The sequence below is a fragment of the Orbicella franksi genome, chromosome 3 (assembly GCF_964199315.1).
Source record: "Orbicella franksi chromosome 3, jaOrbFran1.1, whole genome shotgun sequence".
NCBI lineage: Eukaryota > Metazoa > Cnidaria > Anthozoa > Scleractinia > Merulinidae > Orbicella > Orbicella franksi.
Window position 1 is genome coordinate 12,012,501 of NC_138147.1, and position 25,594 is coordinate 12,038,094.

At 39.1% G+C, this 25,594-nt stretch overlaps 1 protein-coding gene across 4 annotated transcripts in view; it reads left to right on the forward strand.

The window, feature by feature from the left end:
* The window catches only part of LOC145481272 (intermembrane lipid transfer protein VPS13D-like), an 82,393-nt gene that overhangs the window by 43,306 nt on the left and 13,493 nt on the right, over positions 1-25,594 (forward strand). For all 4 annotated transcript variants that reach the window (XM_081459721.1, XM_081459722.1, XM_081459723.1 and 1 more), the window contains exons 38-61: positions 238-336; positions 1,123-1,353; positions 1,952-2,108; positions 2,335-2,522; positions 3,035-3,116; positions 3,593-3,710; positions 4,336-4,406; positions 4,796-5,119; positions 5,659-5,840; positions 6,319-6,453; positions 7,412-7,562; positions 8,886-9,102; positions 9,498-9,720; positions 10,318-10,506; positions 10,968-11,134; positions 11,792-11,845; positions 11,948-12,025; positions 16,818-16,962; positions 17,361-17,458; positions 18,282-18,359; positions 23,392-23,515; positions 23,863-23,932; positions 24,659-24,818; positions 25,394-25,520. In XM_081459721.1, the coding sequence (XP_081315847.1) occupies positions 238-336; positions 1,123-1,353; positions 1,952-2,108; positions 2,335-2,522; positions 3,035-3,116; positions 3,593-3,710; positions 4,336-4,406; positions 4,796-5,119; positions 5,659-5,840; positions 6,319-6,453; positions 7,412-7,562; positions 8,886-9,102; positions 9,498-9,720; positions 10,318-10,506; positions 10,968-11,134; positions 11,792-11,845; positions 11,948-12,025; positions 16,818-16,962; positions 17,361-17,458; positions 18,282-18,359; positions 23,392-23,515; positions 23,863-23,932; positions 24,659-24,818; positions 25,394-25,520 (3,468 nt within the window). The remainder of the gene's footprint in view (positions 1-237; positions 337-1,122; positions 1,354-1,951; positions 2,109-2,334; positions 2,523-3,034; positions 3,117-3,592; positions 3,711-4,335; positions 4,407-4,795; positions 5,120-5,658; positions 5,841-6,318; positions 6,454-7,411; positions 7,563-8,885; positions 9,103-9,497; positions 9,721-10,317; positions 10,507-10,967; positions 11,135-11,791; positions 11,846-11,947; positions 12,026-16,817; positions 16,963-17,360; positions 17,459-18,281; positions 18,360-23,391; positions 23,516-23,862; positions 23,933-24,658; positions 24,819-25,393; positions 25,521-25,594) is intronic.

Here is a 25,594-nt window from a genome sequence, read left to right on the forward strand (position 1 = left end):
ATTTGGTCACAGTAGGAAAATTTTGCTTTCATTTCGTCGTGTACGTGATAGCGTAGTTGATTGCGTCAATGTCAGCCCCAGCGCGCGCGTGGTGCTAAATCATGGCTTGCGTGATGCGCAGAACGTGTGCGCACCAACAAAATTGGGCACCGTCCTTAAGGACTAAACACTTGTGTTTTGGGTGTAATGCAATTTTTAACAACCTGTGCTCTATGTTTCAACCATTTTCTGTTTCAGCCACAGAAGACATTCGAAATGAAAGTGAATATTTCAGAAACAGAACTGGTTGTTTTGGAGAATGTCAAGACTATGGACACACATGCTGTTGTACTTAAGGTATACTATTGATAACACTATTTATTTCAACAACTCGTTTCTGCCCCCTTTTGGCTTCTTAAGGTCATTCCTCCGAAGAAGGAGCCAGCACAATATTCGTTCCAAACTTTGTCCAAATAATAAGCAAGGTCATGGTACTCCAAAAATGAAATAAAAAGAGAGGGTCATTATGCTTTTTAAGGCGTTATGATCAGTTTAACATACCCCTGTTTCCTGCAAATTTAGAATCTTGAATGAAGTTTCTAAAAAAAATAAATGTGGTATATTTACTAAGAAAAGGGACTTGCTAAGTCTTCCATACAAATGGTAGGTAAGAATAATAGCACTGTGTGTAAGTAAAGGAGCTATGAATATTTCGTTGAAAACAATCAAAAAATCGTAGAGAAACAACGGTACAAGCACTTTAAATTGCTTGTGTGGTGCTAATATGCTTTTGCAGTTCAATTCTTTTTCAAAGCATTGGATTAAACCACTTAGAGAAGTTATGACAAATTGCATGTTATAAAACCATGTTTCTGGGTCTTATGTCCTCGCAATGTTTGCTGGAGAGATCGGGGTGCAATTCTGACTGAACTCCTCTAAAGGGCCGAGGGACGGGAGGAAGGGCTGCGTGTGACTTATCCTGCACTTTTACCCTTTTGTCTTTCCCTCCCCTATATGCCAGGCCAGCCATAACTTACACCTTGGGTCAAAGCAACTGTTAAGTCTGAGTTTTTTCTGCCGCCTTGAGAAAAATGTCTGTTGCTGGTTTTATCCAATGATCCTTCGATACTTCTTCTTTGGCAGATAACGTCCGTGTTGGCTTGGCGTCCTCACCTTCAAAGTCAAAAGTGGCTTTCATGCAGTGTCCAAAGCCTGGAAATGTTCTCTTGTGTCTTGTCCTGTGAAGACGAGACTGCTCTGTCAATCATAGATCCAACGTCAGCCTTGGTTGAGCTAAACAATGCCAGGAAACAAAAGGGAAGGAAGAATGCGGGACTGTTGGACATTGCTGAGGAACAACTACCCAGTCTAGAGGTGACTAAACTATTACCTTTATCTCCCAGAGAATTCCAGGGGCATCATGGCAACTGCCACTGAAAATTCTCACTGATATTTGACATTGTTTTGCAGCGTTTTGATGGGTTTCATTTGTATCTTCCAATTAAACCCACGGGTGTTTGCATTTAACATGGTAAACATCTAACAACCTCCCGTCCCAGGCTGTGATAGTCCAATTCGAAACGGAATTCATAGTTTGCGTAGCAGCCGTTTTCTTTCCTTTTCCAGGCAGAGAGATGGAACAAGCGAGCGAGCGAAGAAGCACGCTTGGGGTGAGCAAAAAAAGGGGAGAGGTGGGGAGGGGGTGAGCGAGAAGGGGGAGAGGGTGCATTCGCACGCAGTGTCGTTCCGTTCGCGTGCATTTTTGGAAACGCTTCCTACGTAGGCTATGGAATTCATTAGGAAGTTGTCAGGAAGACCAAAAAACATTAATCGACGCTGTTGAGTGCAACAGTACTGCCTGTATTGGTTTGAGTGATACAGAGATTTGTGTACGAAGATGACTGTCTAGAGGCCACGGTTTGTGTCCGACCTAACTGAGGCTTGAAATAACCAGACTTTTTATTGATTTCAGGTTAATCTTCAAGGACCCCTCATCATGCGTGTGTCATACAATGACTACAAGTTATACCTAAGCATCCTAGAGTCTGTGTCCAAGCAGCTGAACAAAGCGATTAAGAGTGAGGCCAGTTTAAAAGTGACGGATGAAATTCCTGACCACGACTTTGATGGTTAGACAAACATAAGTTACGTTTTACATTCTGTAAACACACGTGGTCTTGATTATGAAGAGAAGTTGGTAAAATATCGAGGAGGACCCTGAAGCTATCGATTTCAAGAATTTCGTGTCACTGGTTATTGTGTCCAATCTTTGTGTAATAAAACAAAACTCTGGCTTTGGCATTTCTGTATATTTTCTAACTTGCATTCTGTGTCCTTTACTGTTCATAACGACAGCGATGTCAGTGAAGCGTCTTCAAGAACTAGGCTTTAAGGAATCCGATTGTATCAAAGCCTTACAAGCCACCTCAGGTCGATTGGATGCATCAGCTACTTGGCTTCTTGAGAATGCTGCTCCTGTCATTCAAGCACAAAGCTCTCAACAAGAAGGCAGTGCGCAGGGTTGGCAGTTTGCTGGGTTCGAGGTAGTTTGATTCCTTCTGCTAGGTTATGGACACTTCTTACATAGCCAACATAAGATCAGCCCAGACATTCCGACACAGACAATTATAACTGGCTAGCTACAACAACAAGAACAGCACAGCCTTAACATTGAACATCTGGTATTACTTCCAGTTTGCGAAAAAAAACAAACAAAAACAAAAACAAAAACAAAAAACAAAAAGGCGACAAAGAGTTATAAGAAATAATTAATTAAGCAAAACATGCTGTTTTATTATTCAGTCCTGCAAACTACAAACAGTAAGACAAAGACAGTTTTGCGTTTAACAAACCTGCATAACAGATGCTTAATTGATGCTGATCAGCTCGGCGCAAGGCTTCCTTCCTTTCAACCCTCAGCTGCTAATATGGTTGTAATGTCATTATCGCCATTTTAGGGATGTGCAGTACTCTGTAGTTAGTGCTGTAATGCTACTTAAATTTGTCTGAAATTTAAAAAAGTTAGCGTCTAATCTAATACTGTTTGTCTTGATAGGTCAGCGCTGGGACAGTGTGCGTTTGTCTGATTGATGACTGTGGTGACAGCGATGTACCACTCATTGAATTCAGCACTCAAAGTATGTAGAATTCTCCCTTGTATTTCATCCTTTAGCGTCTTTGACAGTTATAAATCCTTTAATTAAGCAGGTATTAGTAATGCTTGTAACATTATTATTACTGAAGTCTCTTTTTACAAATTACATTACTTTTTCAATCGTTGGAAGTAGCACAGTCATCTTAGTACAGTGATTGATTTAAAGCTATAACTTTTGTGTTTTGGAGAAGCTAGCACTTATATCTTGGCCTAATTGTAAAGTTGTTTGTGATGTAAAGGGCTAAATCAATGTCAGAACATCATTTGGTAGCACATAGTGAGGAATCATTAGGTGAATTACAGGTTCTATCTTTGTATTTTAGTACAAAACAGATTTGACATAAATCTAGTGCTTTGTCAACCACGTTCATCTTCAGTATACTGTTTTTATGCAAAGCAATGACATATGATATGGGAATTTAGGTGTACTTTAATTTTGCATTTGACTTTCATTAACAGATCTAAATTTCTGGCATGACCTTCAGTCCACTGGTGAGGGAGCCGCTCATTGTACGTTGATAGTACAGTACTACAACAGAAATGTATCAGACTGGGAACCTTTTGTGGAGCCGTGGAAGTAAGCTATGTAACACATATATTAAACTGTTCCTTTTGGTGTGTTTGGGTATCATCGCATCTGTAGCCTACATATAGAGTCCTAAAGAGTGACGTCACAAAAAAATAAATTTGCGAAATTATGGGATTTGGCGCCATTTTCGAATAGAGCGTCCTTAAAAAAGGGTCTTTGCCAAAAATTACCTCTTAATTGTAATTCCCAGCCGAAATATAAAGGATGAAAATTTGGTACTACCCCATATAAATCTCTCTAATTTTGAGTCAGTTCTAAACTGAAGGAACTGAAACAAATTTGAAGGGTTTGTATGAGATGCTATCAAACTTTGATCCCTTATATCTCTATCGGGAATTGCAATTCAGAGCTAATTTTTGGGATGAGAGCATCTTTTAGGATCCTCTATAAGAATATGACATCATATCCCATAATTTCAAAACTTTTATTTTTGTGACGTCATCACTTTAGGACTCTATATCAAGGGAATCTCTCCGCTGGGGAGCGAAACAAGTGCCCAGAAATGGGGCACTCCAATGGTGCACGCCAGTGATGCTCGAGGTGGTGCTTGACGTTTTCTTTTTTTTTCTTCTGTCTTTTCATGTTTTCTTTGTGTTGTGTGCCTCTGTTGTAGATGTCAACTTCGCTGGCAGGAGCAACGCAAGACGCCAACATCTACTTCAAGGGTTCTTGCAAAACTATGTGGTGAGTTGTGATGCACTAGCTATACACTGTTATATTATATCGCTTTTTTACTTGCTATTAAACCCTTAAGTCCATACCTTGAAGTATAATGTTAACGTAAATAGGTAATGATGAGAAATAAACCTATTGCAATTAATAATATGGCTCTTCCTATACGCTTTGTCGCCAGCTGCAAAGTTTGTTTTATTTCAAGACCCAGTATTGACCATTATGCTTTTCACACGTCTGTTATTGTTTTGGTTTACATGATGGCAGGTTTCTTATTGTTTTCCAATACTGCACAGCGCGTAGTGCATCCTGGCCAAGATTGGGTCTTCAAGAATACTGATTCACTCATTGGGTTGTTTAAACGTGTGATTGATAAATTTGTTTCGTGTTTGAATTCACAGCTCCAGATCGTCTTGACGTCACAGTGACAACAACGTTAATCAACATGATAAACCACACCATCGCCAGTTGGTCTGAAGACTACTACAGACCAGACCCATCACCTGTGTCAGCGGTCCCCTCGACCGAGACCCCCAGCCTCCCGTCAGTGCCGTCGAGTAGAAGCGACAGCAGACACGATGATCTAAACCGAAGCATGAGTCTCGAAAGCCCTTTGAGCAGTCCTACCAGCAGGCCAGAGTCAAGCATGTCATTGTGGTCCACGGGATCAGGGTTTCCTCGGCGACGGTCACCTTTTGTTCCTTTCTTGCTCAGAAATCAAACAGGTTGGTTTTCTTTATTTGCTCTCTGAAGGACTTAAGAAAACAAAAAGAAAGACGTTTGTATATGCTATGGAACTTGATGTCCGAGGACGGCAAAAAGCAGATGAGGTCGCGGGCCGAGTGCAATTTGGCAGTCAGATGAATGTTTTGATGTAGTCTTATTACCTGCTTATTATATTGCTCACGGAACTGTACAAATTGCTTGCTGATTTGACAACATCCAAATTTCAAATTGATTATTAATTTGAATAGTTTGCAAAATTAACAAATAATCTTGAGCGCGCTTGTATTAGATTTTGTGCTGACAATATGATTACGACAATGCAATGCTGTATACGTGAACTTTGTTTGAATTATCATGATGTATGTTTTATTTTCCTTTGTACTGAGGTAAACTTCTCAACCACTGCAACGATACATAGCTCTTTGGATGCTTGTGCTATGAACATTGTTATTATTATAACGTTGAATTGTAACACAAATGAGGCTGTAAACTCGTGTTAAGCCCTAATGTAAACAGTAATTTTAATCTTTCATTTCAGGATGTGTTGTGTGGTTTAAGACGGTGACAACCACTCCATCAAAAGTGATCTTGGCAAGCACAGGGCAAGCACTTCCAGGTCTCCCAGGCTCTGGCTCAGGAAAAATGTCTGACTGGAAAGAAGTGCCCTCAGGTGGCGAGGCGCCTTTTGAGTTTAGTTCTGGAGAGAAGTTGAGACACAGAGTAAGTTTATTGGGAATCATTGTCGATCGATACAGTATATGGGACGGTACTAAGCAGGTCTGTTTTAGCTTCCTATGCTAGTCGCTCATTGGGCTCTTCACGCACTGTTTGGGCTACGAAAATATTTGATTTGTTTTCAGAGATATAATTTTATCATGTCAGCTTTTGATTGTTGCTTTTGCTCAATGATCCCAAACTTAACAAATGAAGGCTAACAAGCGTTTTAACGCGCATATATGCATACATCTACTGTGAAATTAACAGGGGAGGGGGGTGGGGTATGAGGAGGATTGTATTCTGTTTGAGTGTCTTCGAGCTGTTCGTGGACGTTGGGTCTTAGCTAGGGTTTTTTGTGTTAACTAAAAAGACACAAAAAAATCATTTAAAAACTGTGCCATAACATGGGAACGTGGTAATATCACCAAAGACCCGTATAGACAGATAGTTTTGTTGTAGCTTGACCACTATTGTGTTTTAGGACACTCATGAACTCAACATACATCAAGTGATTGTTCAGGTGGAGGGCTGGGCCTCACTCTCCCCAGTCTCTGTTGATCGAGTTGGTACGTTCTTCAGGCAAGCTCGGCCTCAGAAGGTGGACAGCACATCTATGGTAAGATACATCAACAATTCAATCCCTTCCCATGGTGTATGTGATGTTCAGGCTTAGAACTATGGAATATTGGTCCCTGTCGCTAACATAACAACGACCTTTGCATAGTAAATGGTTTGAACCCAGGAGTATCAGTAGATCGTATTATGTGATCTTCCGGGTGAGAGTAGTTCTAACAAGATGATGATGATGATGATGATGATGATGATGCTGCTGATGCTGATGCTGATGCTGATGCTGATGCTGATGCTGATGCTGATGATGATGCTGATGCTGATGCTGATGCTGATGATGATGATAATAATGACTTTATTACCGCGTCAATTACATCTAGCAGTGGAGAATCCCCGCTGCTAATAGGGGACACCTAACTAGAACTATCTAAAAATAATATACAGAAAAGTCTCATAAGAGAAATTAAAATTATGAGTTACCAAGATGGCAGCCACTACATCCATTTAGGTTGTTGTCTAGATCTAAGCCCCGTACGTGGGTCTTAAACTGCTTGAGATTTGAGAATATGTTGAAGAACTGTTGAACCGACCAACGACTGCTGACAAACTTAACACGAGTCTTTCAGCCAATACCATCACGGCTAAACTGACCAATCACGTTCAACGGACCAGACTTATAACATCATCGACTGACTAACATTATTCACGTGACTCTGAAGATGACTTCTTCTCAGGTTGTCGAAACGTCAGTTACCAACAACAGTTCTTTTCAGAACTGCCCTCACCCAGACGATCACACAAGACGACCTACTTATAACAACGTTTGTTAGATCTATTTAAGAGACGTTTCGACTGAACAATTTTGGTCAGATGCGCGTACACAAAGCTTGATAACAGTGCGTCCGACAAACTCGACCAAACAAACGGTACAGGTACGGATGGATTAGCTAGTTCACTGATATCTCTTTGGCAAGCAACGAGATTTTATTTACTTTTTCATTCAGGTGAGTGATCTTCAACCTGCGCGAGTTGTATTCGATGTCAGTCTGTTAGGCAGAGCACGCAAAGTGGTCACGCTCAGATCTGCGCTCATGATTAAGAACAAGATGGACTTACCATTGGAGATTAAACTACAAGGATTAACATCTCTGCATGGTTAGTTTGGGAGATTGATTTGGTTGTCACGGAGGACGTTTTTGCATAAGTCGAGAATCAGAAATTCTAACATTAATCGAATTGAGCCGATTGGATTTGGGCTGAGGGAAAATTTCTGCAATGACTTACGATGACAGCCTTTCTGTTGTTATTGAACTGATATCAGTTAAGTTATAAATAAATCAATAGCAATTTTTGTACTTTTAAGTGCAAAAAAATACCTCATAAAGATGGTGAATTTTAAGCTCGGTAATGAAATGTGAAGGTGAATTAATCAACATGACACGAGCGTGGGACAAAGAAAACTTCTGAGTCCCCGACAGGAATCGAACGCATGACCTCCCGAACACCGGGCGGGCGCTCTATCCAGTGAGCTACGAGAACTCATGGAGAGCAAGGTCATTTAACTGAGTTCATATATGATAGGTGTCCTGCATTCTGCTAGGATCAACGCTATCGAATTCATCGTGAGTAGTGATAAGTTAATAAAGCTGGTGAATTTTAAGCTCGGTAATGAAATGTGAAGGTGAATTAATCAACATGACATGACCGATTCCTGTCGGGGACTCAGAATTTTTCTTTGTCCCACGCTCGTGTCATATTGATTAATTCACCTTCACAAAAAAATACCTCGTTCTTATGTCTTATCAGTCCGCCACAAGCGTTTGTAATGTTATATCATCTTAAAAGAGTACAGATTTCAGCTGCAATAGAGTGCTTCTCAATTGAGCGCAGACGTAATCAGGCAGTTACTTTGGTTTTGGTTTCATTACGGTTTGAGATTGACTGAGTTGTCTAATTTTTGTCTTATTAATTTGGGTTTTACGACACTCAGTTGGAAACCACTCTATAGGAAGAAATCTGCAATGAAGAAAGTAACTGTAAGGGATATGTTAACTGTACGTACCTCATCCTATAATCTGCGTGGTAATTATATTCTGGACCTTCCCAAAGCAAAAACAACTACTTATGGCCTGCGCTCTTTTTCATACTTAGCTAGTAAAATATGGAACTCTCTCCCGGACACTTACAGGACATCTGATTTTCTTCAATTCAAGCAAAAGATCCTTAAATATGAGGCCTTTCCACAGTGTAAATATATATAGTGTATAAATGATATAGAATTGTAATTGTATTTCATTTTATTTTATTTTATCTATTTACTTTTTCTTTCTAATATTTATTTCTCTCGAAGATATTAGCTAACAAGCTACTCTGTAAATTCGAGGTTAAATAAAGTATATGTATGTATGTATGTATGTATGTATGCTCACTTTGCTTACCGCGCAAGACAGCTTAACCCGGTTGTACTCCTTCGTTTAGGGCAACAATCTCTTCCAGTCCTCACTCCAGACTCTTCAGTTGCAATACCACTAAGATGTACCTCGTGGCAGCTTTACCTCAGACCTTATGGGAAGGAGGTGGGGTTTTGCCATCAACCCATAGAATGGAGAAGTGTGTTAAGGAGTCACACTACAATGGGTTATGGAAGGGAATGCTCTCCTGCTTCAACTGCAGGGGAGTCTGGGAGGAAGTTCAGGTAAGTTTGAGTTAATATCGGTCTTTATTTGTGTTGGGGTGGTGTAAATTGTTGCAAAAGTTAGGACTGACTCACTGAAGTGAACTAAGCAGTTTGGTTGATTTGGTAAGCTGGAATGGCAGGCAGTGAAGACAGAGGAGGAATGCAAGTAGGAAACATAACAAGTTTGTGCTTTGGTGCAGTAATTAGGTTTGTTTTAGGCCTGAGATCGTGAGAATGTTGTACCGGTAAGACTAGTTACACTGTATTGTGAATTACTTAGAGTTGGAAATCAATGAATGCACCGAGCAAAATGAATACGGAACGAAAACACGGTTATCTAAATCAGTTCTTATGGCTAGTGAAATAACAATTGAAGAGTACAGCTGATCTCTTTGTGGTGCCATTGTAAACAGGTTCTGTGTAGCGGTAAAGCGAGAGGGATATCCAGAAGATGTTCCTTTACTCGAGGGGTCTCAAACCAAGGGTTTGAATGTGATGCCTCAACCAGCCCACACCCTGACGATAATGTACCCAGTGATGCTGGTTAATCTTCTACCATGTGAGTTGAGTTACCAGGTTAAGAATGCTCCAGCTAAAGGAAACATCAAGGCCGGAAAGTCTGTACCTTTGTATACTGTAAGTATTACTTTGTCCATCTGAATTTAGTTGATGGGGGTTGGTTGGGCTATGTGTTAAAATCTCAATCCAAGTAAGAGAAGTAAGAGAAGCTTTGAAAGAAAAGTTTTAAATAGTACATGGTGAAACACAAAAAGAGTGCAGCTTTAGGTACAGTCGAACCTCAGGCGACCAACCAAAATGTCAAGCCTAGGTGGGCGCTTACGGGAGGTGGTCGCCTACGAGAGCTTAGACCATGTTGGTTCGTTATCCTCGTGAGCATATGGTAACTGCAGAGACAGTACTGTACTTGCCATTTCAAAATGTCCGTGTTCGTGTACTACCCAGGAGTGCGATAATGTTACAACACCTTATTATCCAATTTCCATTCTAGTATCTGTCAAGTGGTAGCTTACGGGAGGTTAAAAACAAAACAAAATTTCAAACTTACGGCTTTAAAAGTGGTCACGGTCGCTTACAAGAGGTGTTCTCTTACAAGAGGTTCAAAATATAGAGAATTGACTTGGAAACTTTTGGTATTTTGGAAAACTGGTCGCTGATGAGAGGTGGTCGCTTACGAGAGGTTGTGCTATGTTTCTTTTCTTTGTCGATAAACAGGCAGACCCAGAGAAAGCTCTTGATCTTGGCATCAGCATTGAGAATTTCTCGTACTGTGACAACATTCGCATTTCAAGACGACTGAGCATGATAGAACATCCAATCATCCACGTGGAGTTACAGGACGCCAAGAGAAGATCTCTGATAGTTAATGTCAAAGTCTCAGTGAAACCGGGTGGATCACTCAGAGTAAGTAATCTTGCAACAAACAGTCAACCTTAGTGGAATGGTTATGTCGTTTATTTTCCTTTTACAGTTTTTGGTAGAATTGTAATTCCCATACTATTAAAAGTTTGTCAGTACCAAGTGGTTGGTTGACAACCAACAGTGGCAGTTGCAAAGTCTGACATTTCTACTAGTCTGGTAACGGTTCTGTGCAGCAGATATGCTCGTCTCTGATATACACTCACATTGTTAAGCTGAAGCCTAGGCTTTTTCTTTGCTATACAATTGTTAGACTTCTACGTTTCATTATTTCAGTTTGTACGTTGTGGCAATTTTCCTGGATTAGTCTGTAACCTTTTTGCAGCAATTTCCGCTTAAAAATCAGAAAAGAACAGTTAACTCATTTTCTTTGCGGATAAATTTAAGGGTACCCATCCGTTCTTCATCTTTTATTTTAAACCCTTTGCTTGTTTATGGTTTAATAGGTGTCTATTTATGCTCCTTACTGGATGATCAACAAGACAGGGATTCCTCTGGTCTTCAAACAAGAGGCCGTTCCTCATGACATGGCTGGGCAGTTTGACGAGCATGAGACGGCTCGTAGCTTGACTCCGTTGTTGTTTTCCTTCTCTGACAGGGATGCACCTTCAAGGTATTTTGAATTGTAGAGGAAGTTTTACTTTGATGTAGTATTTGCTGAGTTAATGCTTTACCCGTACTTTGGTATAAGATGACAGGCAATCAGGTGATGAACGGTCCAAGGGCAAAGCCATTTTTAATTAATCGGTATTTAAAGAAAGAGAGTTGTATACGCCTGAAACGTCTCGTATGACGGGAACCTCTGTTCACATTACGAATATGTGCATAGAACAGCTCTGTAGTCATAAGGTTGGAGATCTTGCTACGGCTTTGGGGTGCGAAAACTTTTCGGGACCTTCGAGAAACGGGCCCAGGGCTCGAAAAAAACGTGAATTACAGCTAGCCCTCGGGACAAGTAGCTCTCAAATTTTGTTTGCCCTGGGCAAGACCTAGTCTGCTTAATTGGTAGACGACTTGCCTGATCCCTTGCCTATCGGGAAAGTGAGAATGAAAAATTACTTGCGCAGCAGGAAAATCCACTTGCCCCGGACTACCGGACGGCACTTTTTTCAAGCCTTGGAACCATTATATCTTTCCTGCCCGTTCACGGATATCATGTTCGATTTCAAGTTCAGTTTTCTTCCAGTCATGGGCATTGGAGAGTAATTTTTTATTATATTTTTAATTTTTTTTTATTTGGAATTACTACAATACTTTTGCTTTCCTGCAGGTGTCAAATGAGAATTGGTAAGGACTATCAACCTGTAGGCGGAAAGCCTGTTTGGTAAGGCCTTTTTTCCGGTAACTACAAAATGTATATTCCTATACACAAGTTTAATTTGCTGTGTATCAACGTCTGTTACCTCACCTATTCTCTTATGTGCAGGAGTAACTCATTTTCACTGGACAGTCCCAGGGAATTCAAACGTGTACATGCTAGGCAAGGTGAAAGGCGTCCTGATAAGTAAGTCACGTACAGTGTAATTTTATGCTTACAGTTTGTCAAGGAATACGGTGTTTTGCAGTGACAACATATTATATACAGATAACAGTGAGAGAGGTTACACCAATCGCAATCTAGAGGGGTTTTCCATAATCATTCGCATCTTTATGGTGATTTTGTAAATATTTTTGAGGCAATTTAAAGCCAAGTTATTTTAGGAGACAAAGTAGTCAATTAAGCTGCAATCCGGTCGGTTTGACTCTTTCTATGTCTAATTACCCTATGATCTTGATTTTTACAGCCGATGGAGGTTTTAATGTATATTGTCGTAAAGAAAACTTGTTGAGTTTCTGGTTTGCTTTCGTTTTGGAAATTACGTTTTAACCGAGATGTTGAATTTGTTGAAAAAGCAATGTAATGGTTCAAACAAGATTGGTATTGTTTGTTTAACGATTGCATTACCTGAAGTAGATACAAAGTAAATTTTAAACGAATTGCCTACATCTTTTCAATAAGTAAACAATTAACATTAAATGTGTATAAAATACATAAAATGAAATATATAAAATCTACGTAAAAAAAGAAGAAATTGCTATTAATTAAATCTAAAAATCTTTTAAAGTATTTAAACTAACACTGGAAAATTTGAACCATTTACAGACTTCTGGAAAGTTTGTCAAATCTCTGTAAAATGTTCACATTTCCTTTGTAAATTTCAATGTCTGTAAATTTGCACACTTTCAGAGATTTTGTAATCTCTATAAAAAGTCTGTAAATTTCAGTACGTGTTTCGCTTTCAGATCGCCTAAAATGTCCGTGAAATGTAGCTATTTTTCTTGTAATTTTTTTGTAAAATTTACAGAGATTTTATAGTATATAAAGAAATCTCTGTAAAATCTCCACATTTTCTCTGTAAAAAGGGCAGGAGAAAAAATCTCTGTAAAATCGAAAGCATAAAATCTCCGTATTATGTCTGTAAAATTTAAGCTAAAATAACATCATAAAATGTTAGTAAAATCTACACAAATAAACTACACGTAATGCCACACAAAAGTGCACATAATGTCTGTAAAATGTAAGCATTTTATTGGTATAAATCTCTGCAAAATGTCCACATTTTCTCTGTAAAATCAGCCTGTACAAAAGGAAATGGTACAAAAGCCATAAGACATAATCTCAATAAAATATATGTAAAAAGTGAACTGAACATTGCATAAAATCTTAGTATAATGTACACAAATAAACTGCACAACAGGTCAAACAAAAGTACACATAATCTCTGTAAAATCAACAGGAAGGTATTGAGAACCAGAACAATATCTTATTAAACTTATTACAAGGTGACCTTGTAATAAGTTTAATAAGATAATACGATAATAATAAGGTAATACAAGTACAAAGCTCTCCCTAGGAGAGCTTTGTAAACAGCATACTAAGGATTGTGACAGGTACACACAAAATATAATAACCTTTGTGCCTTTCAATAACAAATAAATTCTGAAGTTCAAAGTTATGTAACTAACAACTGAGATTTATTTGTTTCAAACGTGTTTATGAAGGGCACTTTATGTTGTGTTATTAGGGCCCAGCTGTTTGATTGGAACTGTTCGCAAGAAAAGTATGTTGCTTCTATTCACGGATATCATATTTATCATTTATCTTCGCCCGATTTTTCTTCGGAGACTACCGTAGCTTTACTTCGAGAAAGAACACCTTGTTTTGCAGGTCGACAGCTGTCGACCTCCTGAGTAGGTTTTAGCACGCTTCGCGGAAGGAGTATCACCAGTCGGCGATCTACATGCGCTGCGCCCCAATTAACTGAATACCTGACCAAAGTTTGTCCCGCCCAGATTTGTGCTTAGTTGATGATACCTGGCTTGGGAATTTTAACGAGGAGAATTCACGTAATCCCTGGGCCAACGTATGCTTTCTTTTTGATGCCCCGAGTATATCTCAATTTACAGAGATTTTATGGTGCCCCGAGTATGTCAATTTTCAGAGATTTTATGGTGCTCCGAGTATGTCAATTTACAGAGATTTTATGGTGCCCCGAGTATGTCAATTTACAGAGATTTTATGGTGCCCCGAGTATGTCAATTTACAGAGATTTTGCAGAGATTTTATGGTGCCCTGAGTATGTCAATTTACAGAGATTTTATGGTGCCTCGAGTATGTCAATGTACAGAGATTTTATGGTGCCCCGAGTATGTCAATTTACAGAGATTTTGCAGAGATTTTATGGTGCCCTGAGTATGTCAATTTACAGAGATTTTATGGTGCCTCGAGTATGTCAATTTACAGAGATTTTATGGTGCCCTGAGTATGTCAATTTACAGAGATTTTATGGTGTCCCGTGTATGTCAATTTACAGAGATTTTACATGATCAGGCTAAACGCGTAAAATCTAAATTTAAATTTTTTGACCGCCGACCGGTTAGCTCAGTGGTAGAGCACCGGACTAGCGTGCGGGAGGTCGCAGGTTCAAACCCCGGCCGGACCAACACTCAGGGTCTTTAAATAATTGAGGAGAAAGTGCTGCCTTTGTAATGACATCTGCAAATGGTTAGACTTTCTAGTCTTCTCGGATAAGGACGATAAACCGTAGGCCCCGTCTCACAACTCTTCAAAACTAATTCTGTGGGACGTAAAAGAACCCACACACTAATCGAAAAGAGTAGGGGACGTAGTTCCCGGTGTGGTGGTCTATCTCTCATCTGATGGTTAAATGCTCGGAGATATTAGCTGCATAAGCTACTCTGAAATCCGAGGGTAAATAAAGTGATGTATGTATGTATGTATGTATGTATGTATGTATGTATGTATGTATGTATGTATGTATGTGTGTGTGTGTGTGTGTGTGTGTGTGTGTCTGTCTGTCTGTCTGTATGTATGTAAACACATTCTTAGAAGATTTTGTTAAGTCTGTAAATTATGATTTCTTTCCTCTTATTCTAGCTGGTACAATTTACAAACATTTTGCAAACATTTTAAAATGAACAGAACTAACAACTAAACAGAATCTTTGTAAAATAAATTTACAGACATTTTGTTTTTAAGCGAGATAAGTGACCAAGTCTGTAAATTCAGGATCTACAGACATTTCATAAAGTCTGTAAATGGGTCAAATTTTCCAGTGTAACAGTAACATAACTGTAACGCTTTAAAGCAAGTAACGGTGTCAGTCTATGATTGTAGTATATTTTACTATCAGGAAGGTTTGTGATGCGTAAAAAAACAGTAACACTCAATACTAAGGAGCGGAAGAGTGACGAAAAGAAGGCTGGTTGGCTGCTTCGTGCAGTTTTTTGAAATTAGAACTTTAGCGGAAGTGCTAAGGTCTTCTCTATGTTTCCAACATGGTCGACGTAGAAACCGGGAACATAGGGGACAAAAAAATCCTCGACATTTGTTATGGAAATTACTGAGCCCGTTGTCACATTAAATCCCTTCATTACAGAACAAAACAGAAAGGAAAAGCCGCCGGTACTGCCGCGCCCGCATGCAAAGTGTCCAGCAGCGCTGTCAGCCGTCAGTTGGAGTTGCACGTGCAAGCTGCGTGTCTGTTTCGCGCAAACCTCCCTAGCGAGTCCGTGTGTCTTGTCACTTCTAAGAAATGGTAACGTAGTGCTGGGGTGGTGATTGGTTGAATTGTTCTATCAGTGCGGGCATAACAAATAGTTGCCCGGTGAACTTTATGTAACGTGCAGCAGAAGTTTGTGAAGTATTCTTTGCTCGGTAAAAAAGCGATTTTGTAATAGCGATTATCACAGTTTTGTTAAATGTTTCAGCACTAGAACGTTTGAAAAACGCTTTAGGCTTGAGCTGTTTGACAACTTACCGAAGATGTAGGATTTGTAAAATTGACATGGGTTCTATTATAGTAACACTGCTGTGGGCTGTAAAACTGCGTGAAATTTCCTAAAATATCTATAGTGTATACCGTATTTAACTAAGTGTAACAATAATGATTTTTAACATGACAAGCTCTTAAAAATCAAGCAAACCTACTTTCTTTGAGGCAGTGTAAAAGTGTTTGTTTAGTGATTAATACACTGTTTGTCCAGTTTCTTAGTAGGTTGGCGTAAACAATCTTAAACAATAAGTTTAAAATCTAAATGGTGGGCTCTAATGATATGACAAAATAGTTTACTAAAACACTGCCAAGATGTCTAGACCGCTATAAACCCTGTGAAATTACAACCTGAAATGTAGGGCGATAAATGCGTAAACTGAGATGTCGTGAGAAAGTCGTTCTAAGTTAAAGTAATAACAGGGAATTTAATTGCCAGCTATTTGTAAATAACATGTAAATACTGCACAAAATTAAATACTGCTTGCGTATACGCCCTAGCAGGCGTGCAATAACGTGTTAGGGTTTGTATTTAATTCTCGTCAAACCGTGAATCAGTTCAGGATAACCAATATTTCGAGAAATGAAACACAAACCTTCCTGAGCTAACTTGCTTAAGTTTTTGCTTCTCATTATTTCATTTCGCTCGAGGTATAAGTACATAATGATCGGCTCAAGGTAAACGACAGGTTTCCTTCCCTGGGACCCTTGAGGAATTACACCCAATTAATTAATTCATGCAATGGATAAATAATTAAATGTTTTGAATTAACACATTTAATTCCGCTCCACTCAGAAGATATATACAGCATTGATTGCATACATTTCCTACGTATTTACGGTTGATAAGTTCTCTACATTGTGCTTCAAGAAGTGATGCAGCATGTAAGGTCATCTTTGGTAGTAGTTGCTACGTTTCATTCCATTGTACTTTCAATGTTCTTGTTGTGTTTTTTTCTGCAGGGTGTACGATATCGGTATTGATGTTCGCTTTGGCCAGGGTCGGTATCGTGATACCAGAATTGTCACCCTCGCTACACGGTATCAGCTGGAGAACAGAACTCAGCACACTCTCGCTTTTTCGCAGAGACACTTCGTCAGAGAGCAAGTATGCATATTTCTAGCTCTTTTCTTTACTTAATCACTGAAGTCAGTTTAGTCAACTCAGTCATTTTCCTTTTGTTGAACAAGGCATTGGTATATAGCAATGTCTGCCACTGGGGCACTGACTCTCTCTTTCTGATTTTAGCCAAGTATCTTAGCTGCTTGTTAGCCGAAGCATTTTAAACCAAGGCTTATCATTTTCACCACTTTGAGTGTGGCTTTCTAGACCCAATTAGTCTGCGAGGAATGAGGGAATTCATCAAAGGTCTGTAATTGACTTGAGATGCTGGCTTGCGACACTACATTCCTGTCTAGCGGAAAGTAACTTTTTCAGGCGTACTTTTAATTATTTCCAAAGAATCAATGTCTTTTATGTAGAGTGTTTCTTTGATTTCACTGCAGGAAACGTCTAATCCCAAGAGTGCACTCACTGCCTTGCCAGGGGCCCTGGTGCTTTTTCACTGGGCCAGAACAGACTTAGACCAACTGTTGTGCATCAGGTAAAAGCCCTTTAATTTGTGCTCCTATAAGTTATGTTGAACTTAGTCTCTGTGGTTACTTTGATGGTTTGTTATTGTTGTTGTTGTTGTTGTTGTTGTTGTTGTTGTTTTTGTTGAGAATCTGTTAATGTGATATATTGCTTCACATGCTACTATTCCCAAAGCAATATTATACAACTCATGGACGTGCTGAAGTGGGAGGCGTGGTGACCTCATGGTTAGTGCGCTCGTCTTAGGATTGAGCGGTCCGGGTTCGAGCCCTGGCCGGGGACATTGTGTTGTGTTCTTGGGCAAGACACTTCACTATCACAGTGCCTCTCTCCACCCAGGTTTATAAATGGGTACCAGCGAACGTAATGCTGGGGGTAACCCTGCGATGGACTAGCATCCCATCCAAGGAGGAGTTGAATACTCCTTGTCGCTTCATGCTTTAACCTTTTTTACCATGGACGTGCTGAATACCGAAGGGCTTAGTCATTTCTTGGGTAAAACTTTTCAATTCAATAGTACAGCCAATAGTAGCTTCGTCACTTGTACAAAGTGAGCGATAGCACATGTTATAACCTTTGGCCCCTGTTCCCTTTTGGCTCAGTTTTCTTTTTGATATCTTTCCACCACTATAACGTAACTTCACATGTGTGGACAGTAGCTTTGTGGTACAAGAGCTTCATGACGAATCAACTTGTAATCAGTGAGAACATTTAAAATGCTTGAATCTGTCATTTATAGACTTCTTATAACGTACGACATATCTGTAACAAAAAATATGTAGGCAAGTGGTGTTTTTTTCTAATGGATTTATTTTCAATGGTTGTTTTTCAAGGTTAAGTGATGTTTCTCACTGTAAGTGGTCTGGGGGTTTCAGGATTGATCAGGACGATTCATTTCATGTCAATATGAGGTATGCTAAAAGTTTTCAGTCCAGTGCAAAGTCAAGTGTACCAGTCATTCAGTTCGTTGGTATTAGTTAATTATTATTAGCTTGAACGTGATAACGTGAATTAAGGACGTTCTGGCGGAAATCTGCTAATACATACATTATTATCAAACTTTTAATTTGGTCAGATAATGAGTTACCTGTGTTAGAAATTATAATGCAAGAGAAAAAAAAAAAAAAACGAGTGCTTCTTCGTTTCCGAGATAAAGCGAATGGGAAAAACTCCCTGATTTTGAAAAATTGGCGCAAGAAACTCATTGGTCTGCAATTGGTCCCGATTAAGCTAACCTAGGGCCAGCGAGAATCTTGACATCAGTTTTGTAACTTTTCGGCGAGGTTTTATGCTCATGTTTTATGCTGTTTGTCTGAATAATCGCAAACTAAAACTCTTTCCTATAAGAATATTGCTTTTCCGGCCGTGGCTGAATATTCTCATTTTTCTGCGGATTTTACGCTGAAAATATTCCTGTGAATATTCTTAGATTATAGCGTATTACATTTCTGTTTTCCAATGTATTTGGTGTCTGGATGTTGTTAAAATAATTTTTGAGCCCTTCTGCAGGCATTAAAAACTGATATGACGCACATAACTTCTTGCAGAAATGTTATAAGCACCGAACATTCGGCTAGTGCTGATTTTGTTGTTTTTTGGTTAGTTTTGTCGTTTTGAGAAAGGAACAACTTTATACGGTTTAGTTTAAAACATATAATTGTATTGTATTTGCAATTTTTCGACGCACAAAAATTCTATTCTTTTCAAAATCTCTTCGGGATTATTCTTAAAGTTTTCCGAATATTAATTTTAAGGCTTAAAATTTCAGCCTCAATATTCTCATAAAATGTATTCTTTTATTCTTTTCCAAAAGAGTGTATGCAAAACATGAGGAGTGAAAAACACTTTTATACAAGAAAAAAAATACTACTTCGGTTGACCGTTTTAATCCTTGTTCTAGCGTCAACCGGCTTCCGAACAACCCGGCCCATGGTTTTTAGTTAGGAACTTTTAAGAGGAGTCAATGGGGGCGACTTATCTTGTCATTTTTTGTATACAAGTGTGTCTGTTGCGTCAATGATCCCAAATGTTACCATCCCTTATAAAACTTGACCCTTGAAGCCGTCAGACAGCTCAACGGAGAGCTAAAACAAGCGGAATTATAATATCAATTATATAGACTTTCACTTTTTTCTCTCTTTGGTTTTTTCGAAACGTAAAGTATGAAACAGTACGGTATCGAATATGGTGTTCCGTATTGTTTCCCTTTGTGATCATTTATCAGCTGCAGGCGTAGGTTTGCAAATGCATTTGTGACATTGAAGTATTTGTTTACAGCTGGTTTTTCGTATTCAGTCAATTTCGACTGGGACACAATTTTTCAACTCTGTCTAATTGGATCCTTGTTGCTAATGCGGAGCAGTTAATTGCCGTGTTTTATTATTAAACAATGGTAACCTTTTACTGGGCAAAGAGGCTCCTTACCGAGCCAAAGCCTGGTCGAAACATCTTATATTGAATTATTCCTTCTGCCATCTAGCTCATTGCCTATTCTGTTTTTGGGAAATGTCCATTAACGTACATGCTAATTACTGGCTTAAATTTCCTGAGAGGTCAAACAGTAAGGACAGTTTCCAATAAGTTTACTACTAGCTTTTCATGCCGTGTTCCGATACAGCTTATTGTACTCCTTTTTATAAAGCGTTTTCCAAGATCAATTCTAAGCCTGCAATTTCCTTTCAAAAGCAATTATACGAGCAATACAGCGGGTTTGTTTTGACTCGTCACTCTTTTCAGTTTTACTCCATCTCTTGGGGTCTTTGCTGCTTAAAGCGGTAAAGGACCGAATTATCATCGAATAATTTGCGAATATTCGTTGGTTGAGGAAAGTACCCGAAGTTTAATTAAACGCTGTTTGAGTGATATTTAAAACCAAACACCAATTTAATGTCAATATCGCGATATGCAGTTGTCGCTTTTTTCGTAACAATGAATGGTTATTGAACACCTTTCGCGAAAAACGTCAATCTAATGAGTTAATTTAAAGTCACCGAATGTTTAGCAAAATGCACTTAACTGTGTTGCTTTCACTGTGCCGGGTGACTCCGCCGTTCTTCAGGTTTCTTTTGTTCCGTTGGGCGAAACGAAAGGAAAGTTAACAGTTGACCATGAACAAGAGCGAGGAAGACAACAACGGATCGGAAAATGAACTAACACTGACTCGTCCTGAAACTATAATTATCATCCTAAACTGTGTTCTGAACGCTCCACTGATACTCGTATCCATTGTGAGTAACGCTTTGGTCTTGGCCGCCATAATAAGAACGCCTTCCATTCGCTCGACGCAGATGATAATTCTGTGCAGTCTGGCTGTTTCAGATATCCTTGTTGGTCTTATTGTTCAACCGATTTATTGCACTCTTCTACTCACGAAAGACCATGACTTATACCATGTTTCAACAAAGTTAGGGTATTCTTTATGTGGCGTTTCTTTCTTGACAATAACAGCCATCACTGTGGATAGATTCCTGGCGCTTCACTATCACATGAGCTATACTTCTTTGGTGACTGAACGTCGTGTTAAATGTAGTTTAATGATTATATGGTTGTTTAGCCTACTCATAGCAGGGTTTCACTTTTTAGGTTTTCGTTTACAGAACTCTCTTGTTAGCATTGTTACTATCATTTGTCTCATAATGTGCACGTTTTGTTACATCAGAATTTATCGCATTGTGCGTCGGCATCAGTTTCAAATTAAGTCTCAACAACAGGTAGCGCAAAGTTCTGACGCTGGAAAAAACTTGAATATTTTGCGTTTGAGAAAAAGTGCATTGAACACATTCGTCTTCTACATCGCTTTGATATTATGTTATTTTCCAATATTTGTTTCATTGGCTCTTACTGCTCTTTCCATCAAGGACTGGGAAAGCGAATGGGAATTTGCTAATACCGCGGTATTCTTGAACTCGTCCATCAATCCGTTTTTGTATTGCTGGCGTCTTCGCGAGCTTCGAAAGGAAGTTGTTAAGACAGCAAGGCTGATGTCCTGTAAACCACAAGAGGAAACCTAGAAATTTATTCTTTCTGAACGAAAAGAAGAAGTAAACTGAAGTTTATAGCGAGGCGGTAATTTTCATTTTTTTTTTCATAGCTGTCTGTGTCTGCAGAAGTCCTGTAAAGAAAAAAGAGGAAAACTAGAAATTATTTCTCACCAAAAAGAAGTATAAAACTGAAGTTTGCAGCGAAAAAGTAATTTTCGTTTTCTCTGTTAGTTGTGTGGCTCATGTTGTCATTGAGAATTGTAAATAAACAAGATACAAACGTAATTTGGAAGATCTTGTTATGAAGGATCGAGTACTGTTAAATGAGGCATCGAAAAACAAGCTCACTTACAATATAGGTGATAACATGCAATTTTTATTTTCTTTTTCTGTATTATCCGTGCTGAATTCTAAATGAAAACCAAAAAAACCTGCCGCTGCACTATTTCTTTTCCATTTAAAAGCGAAATGTGCGCTTAAATACATTGTCGCGGCAATTGGAATATAACGTAATTCGGCGAGTTATATTGAAACCAAAACAAAACGCTGCCCCTGTTGTATTTTATTTCCATTTATAAGCGATATGTGCACTTAACTACATTACCGGGAATTGGAATATAACCTAATTTGGCGAGTTATATTGAACAATTAGACTCAGTGTGAGTTCGATATTTCTATGAGGCGATATTTGATGACGCGGAAGGCCAAATCATCTATCACCTGGTAGAAATCGAGAGCGAAAGTTGTAATTGTTTTAGTAGAATTCAATTTCATTTTCCACAGATAACGATTTTCAATTATATCTCCGCATATTTAAATGATGTTTAAATAACAACACTCGTGAATCTGCGATTCAAAGGGTCCAGTTTTTGTAAAAGGAAAAAAAAAAAATTAGAAATATTATTTCAATATAATCACAGGGGATTTTTACCATTTGCAATTTTCGACTCGTAAATTGTGAACCCCACATATTGAGACTCTCGGGTAGTGAAATAAATGTACGTGTATTTATTAAACAATTTTACACATTTTATGGCAAATAGACTCCTCGCCCCTGGTCATGTCATCTTTTATTAAAATTTTCCTCCGCCTACTGGCTCCTTACCAATTCTAATTAATAAATTTGGGGACGGTGGGAGGATGATAACCAGAATTTTACCGGAGTTTTACCTCGCACGCTTAATGTTTGCCTTGTGCATATTTGAGAAGAAATTACATGCTGATTACTGGCTTAACGCTCCTTCGAGGGAAACAGTAAGGACAATTTTCCAATATGTTTCAGTACTACCAGTTTTTTGTGCTATGTGGTGATACAGCTAATTGTGGTCCTTTTTATCAACCGTTTTCCTAAATCAACTCAAACGCCGACATTTTCTTTTAGAAGCAGTAGTAAAAGCAACACTTCATGATTGATCTTATATTTACGCTGTGCGACCCAATATACAATTTGCTCAAAGTCGTTTTGACAACTCTTGTCGTGTATATTATATGAACATGCCATTTCATACTACTTAGTCTGCGCGCTCGATGCATGACGTGGCGTGTAAATTGCATGCGCAGTAGAGATGCGCACAAACAATTAGCGCGGCCGTCCTTCTGTGGCTTACGAATTACAAAAGCCGATGTTTAGGGTGTTAGCTAACCGTGTGCACATTTTCGACTTCTCTGTCTGTCTGTCTTTTTCTCTGAAAGCTTTGTGAGCTGGCAGTGCTGCTCTTTCATTGTTTTTGGCTTTTATTGGCTGTTCTTCCTGATCGTCAACCATTCAATTCCTACTAAAATCAACCTTTATCACTAAGAAATACATTACAAAGTGTTCTTCTTTACCTTTGTTTAGAAGGGAGCTACCGGTATAAAACCCGAAAATAAAAAAGAAACGAAAATAAAATTAAAAAAAAAAAACGAAAATAAAAAAGTCATTGTAGTCGTGGTTAATGTTGTCAAATGGTATATCTCTCCTTAGGAGCATAAATGGTTGTTCGTTGTTTGTCAGAGTAGAGGTGATGTTAAGAGGGGCCACATTTCATGTCTTGTTCACTGACGCCTCGCAGCTTCCACCGCCATTCAGGATTGACAACTTATCAGAGGTTTGTGTTAATTGTTCATGACTTGCTCAAGAACAGTGCGTAGGAAATAGCATAAAAACATGATGTCTCACATGGCTTGCATGACCTTAAACATAACACAATATTTACTGTGGCATGGTTACGTAAATTTCCGGTGATTATGAGAAAGATTTAAATTCTGTTCCAAGGAGCGTAGTGCAGAGATAAAACGAGGAGGGTCGAACCCGAAAGGGCTGCAGAAACATTTGTAGCGAGCTAGGCCATGTACCAGGTTCATATCCAAATAAAGTCCTTGATTAGCACGCAAAGGGCTATGTGAATTGGACTTTAACCTTGTATGTTTATTGACATATTTGATTGTGTGACAGGTGCCAATCGCTTTTTATCAGTGTGGAACAGAAGACAGGTTAAGCACCATTCTTCAACCAGAACAATCAGGTAATATGAGCTGTATGCTGAATACTCCCCATCTTGCTATATAGTCCCTGACTCCCTTAAGAGAAAAGGAAACACGAAAAGAGCAGGAGCAAAGTTCGAACATTGTTGGGACAATTTTAAACTGACAATTATTGGATGAGGTTTTTGTGATAGCCGGAATAGTCGAGGTTGAGGTAAGTGTTATCAGCCGAAACCGAAAGCTGAGGCTGATAACACTAACCGAGACCTTCATTATTTCGGGTGTCACAAAAACCGAAGCTAATAATTGTTTTATTATACATTGTTTTAATGAAAATAACGTCAAACGCATTATCGCACCGAACACAGTTGATTTTCGACAAGCCATGTTCTTACTTCGCTGTCCGTGATCTTGACATTGCTCTTGGAAATTATGCATTGCGCGCGCAACCTACGGATTATTCACTAATCTGCTAGCAGATTAGTGAATAATCTGTAGGTTGCGCTGTTTCTCAGAATTAACTGTAGGCTTTTTGCCAATGAGAAGACAGATGGTGACTACAATGTATAATAGTGCTGAATACTAGCTTAAACTGCAAATCGCGAACCACCCATTGGTCGAAGTGAATATTGTGTACACGGTTATCGCCTTGCAGCCGTCTTGAGCATTTTTCGGATTTGTGTTCTCTGATTCACTCACGAGCGAGATAGCTACCAGTGAGACTTAAAGTTTTTGTATATTAACTACACTGTCGTTGTTTTCTGAAGTGCCCTACTCATGGGATGAACCCACTCTGTTACCCGAGTTATCTGTTGGAGTGATGGCAAGTGGATCGTACACACGTTATCACATGCAAGATCTTGGTGAAGGCGAACGGCTTTACTACTATAACCCCATCTACGTCGTGTTCACACACACTTTTTCCAGGTAATCTTCTCCCAACTTCGTCCCCAGGTTGGCAATCGATTTGACCTCGACCTATCGCTACTTCATCGCGGTTTATTGATAAATCGTTGCTCATAGGGCAATAATTTTGGCCCTATTTGACGCAGAAGTGGTGTTACCCATTTCATACTTTGGACACCAACGGTGAAAAGCGCAACTTGTTCAAACTCAGAGGGACACTTGCTCGAGAAAATTTGAATTGAAAGTTGCAAGCTGCACGAGCAAAGAGTCAGTTAATGTTGGAACGTCACAAGGTTGCATCTAAAACCCGTCTGGTTTGACGATAACAGTGTTACACAAGTCTAAAAGTTACGTTTAGGGTCACTTCTCCTAAGACAGGGGCATTTTCGGGCTTTATTTTGAACGAATGCTTGAGTTAGATTGGTAATATGAGAAGAAAACAGGCGTTCTGTACTCAGAAGAATTGACTTATCTTGTAAACATCTTTCCTACGAGACGAAAAACATGTAGAGCGTGTCTTGCAGAGGATAACATAGTGATGGGTTCCAGTTAAAAATGAATTCTTATTGATGTGCTCTGATGAAATCATTTTTCAGCGTGGATGGTCACAATTGCGGTTCAGTTCATCTCAAACCTGCTGTAGCAACAGATGAATCATCTCTCGACTTGAGAGAGCTTGTGTTAGATGTACCACAAGGTTCAGCTGTCCTGTTAAGAAGGAAGGTATGCTCTAAGGATAAAATTTAAACTGGCGAAACGTTCGGAAGAATCACTGAAGTTAGCAAGCTAGCGTTCAA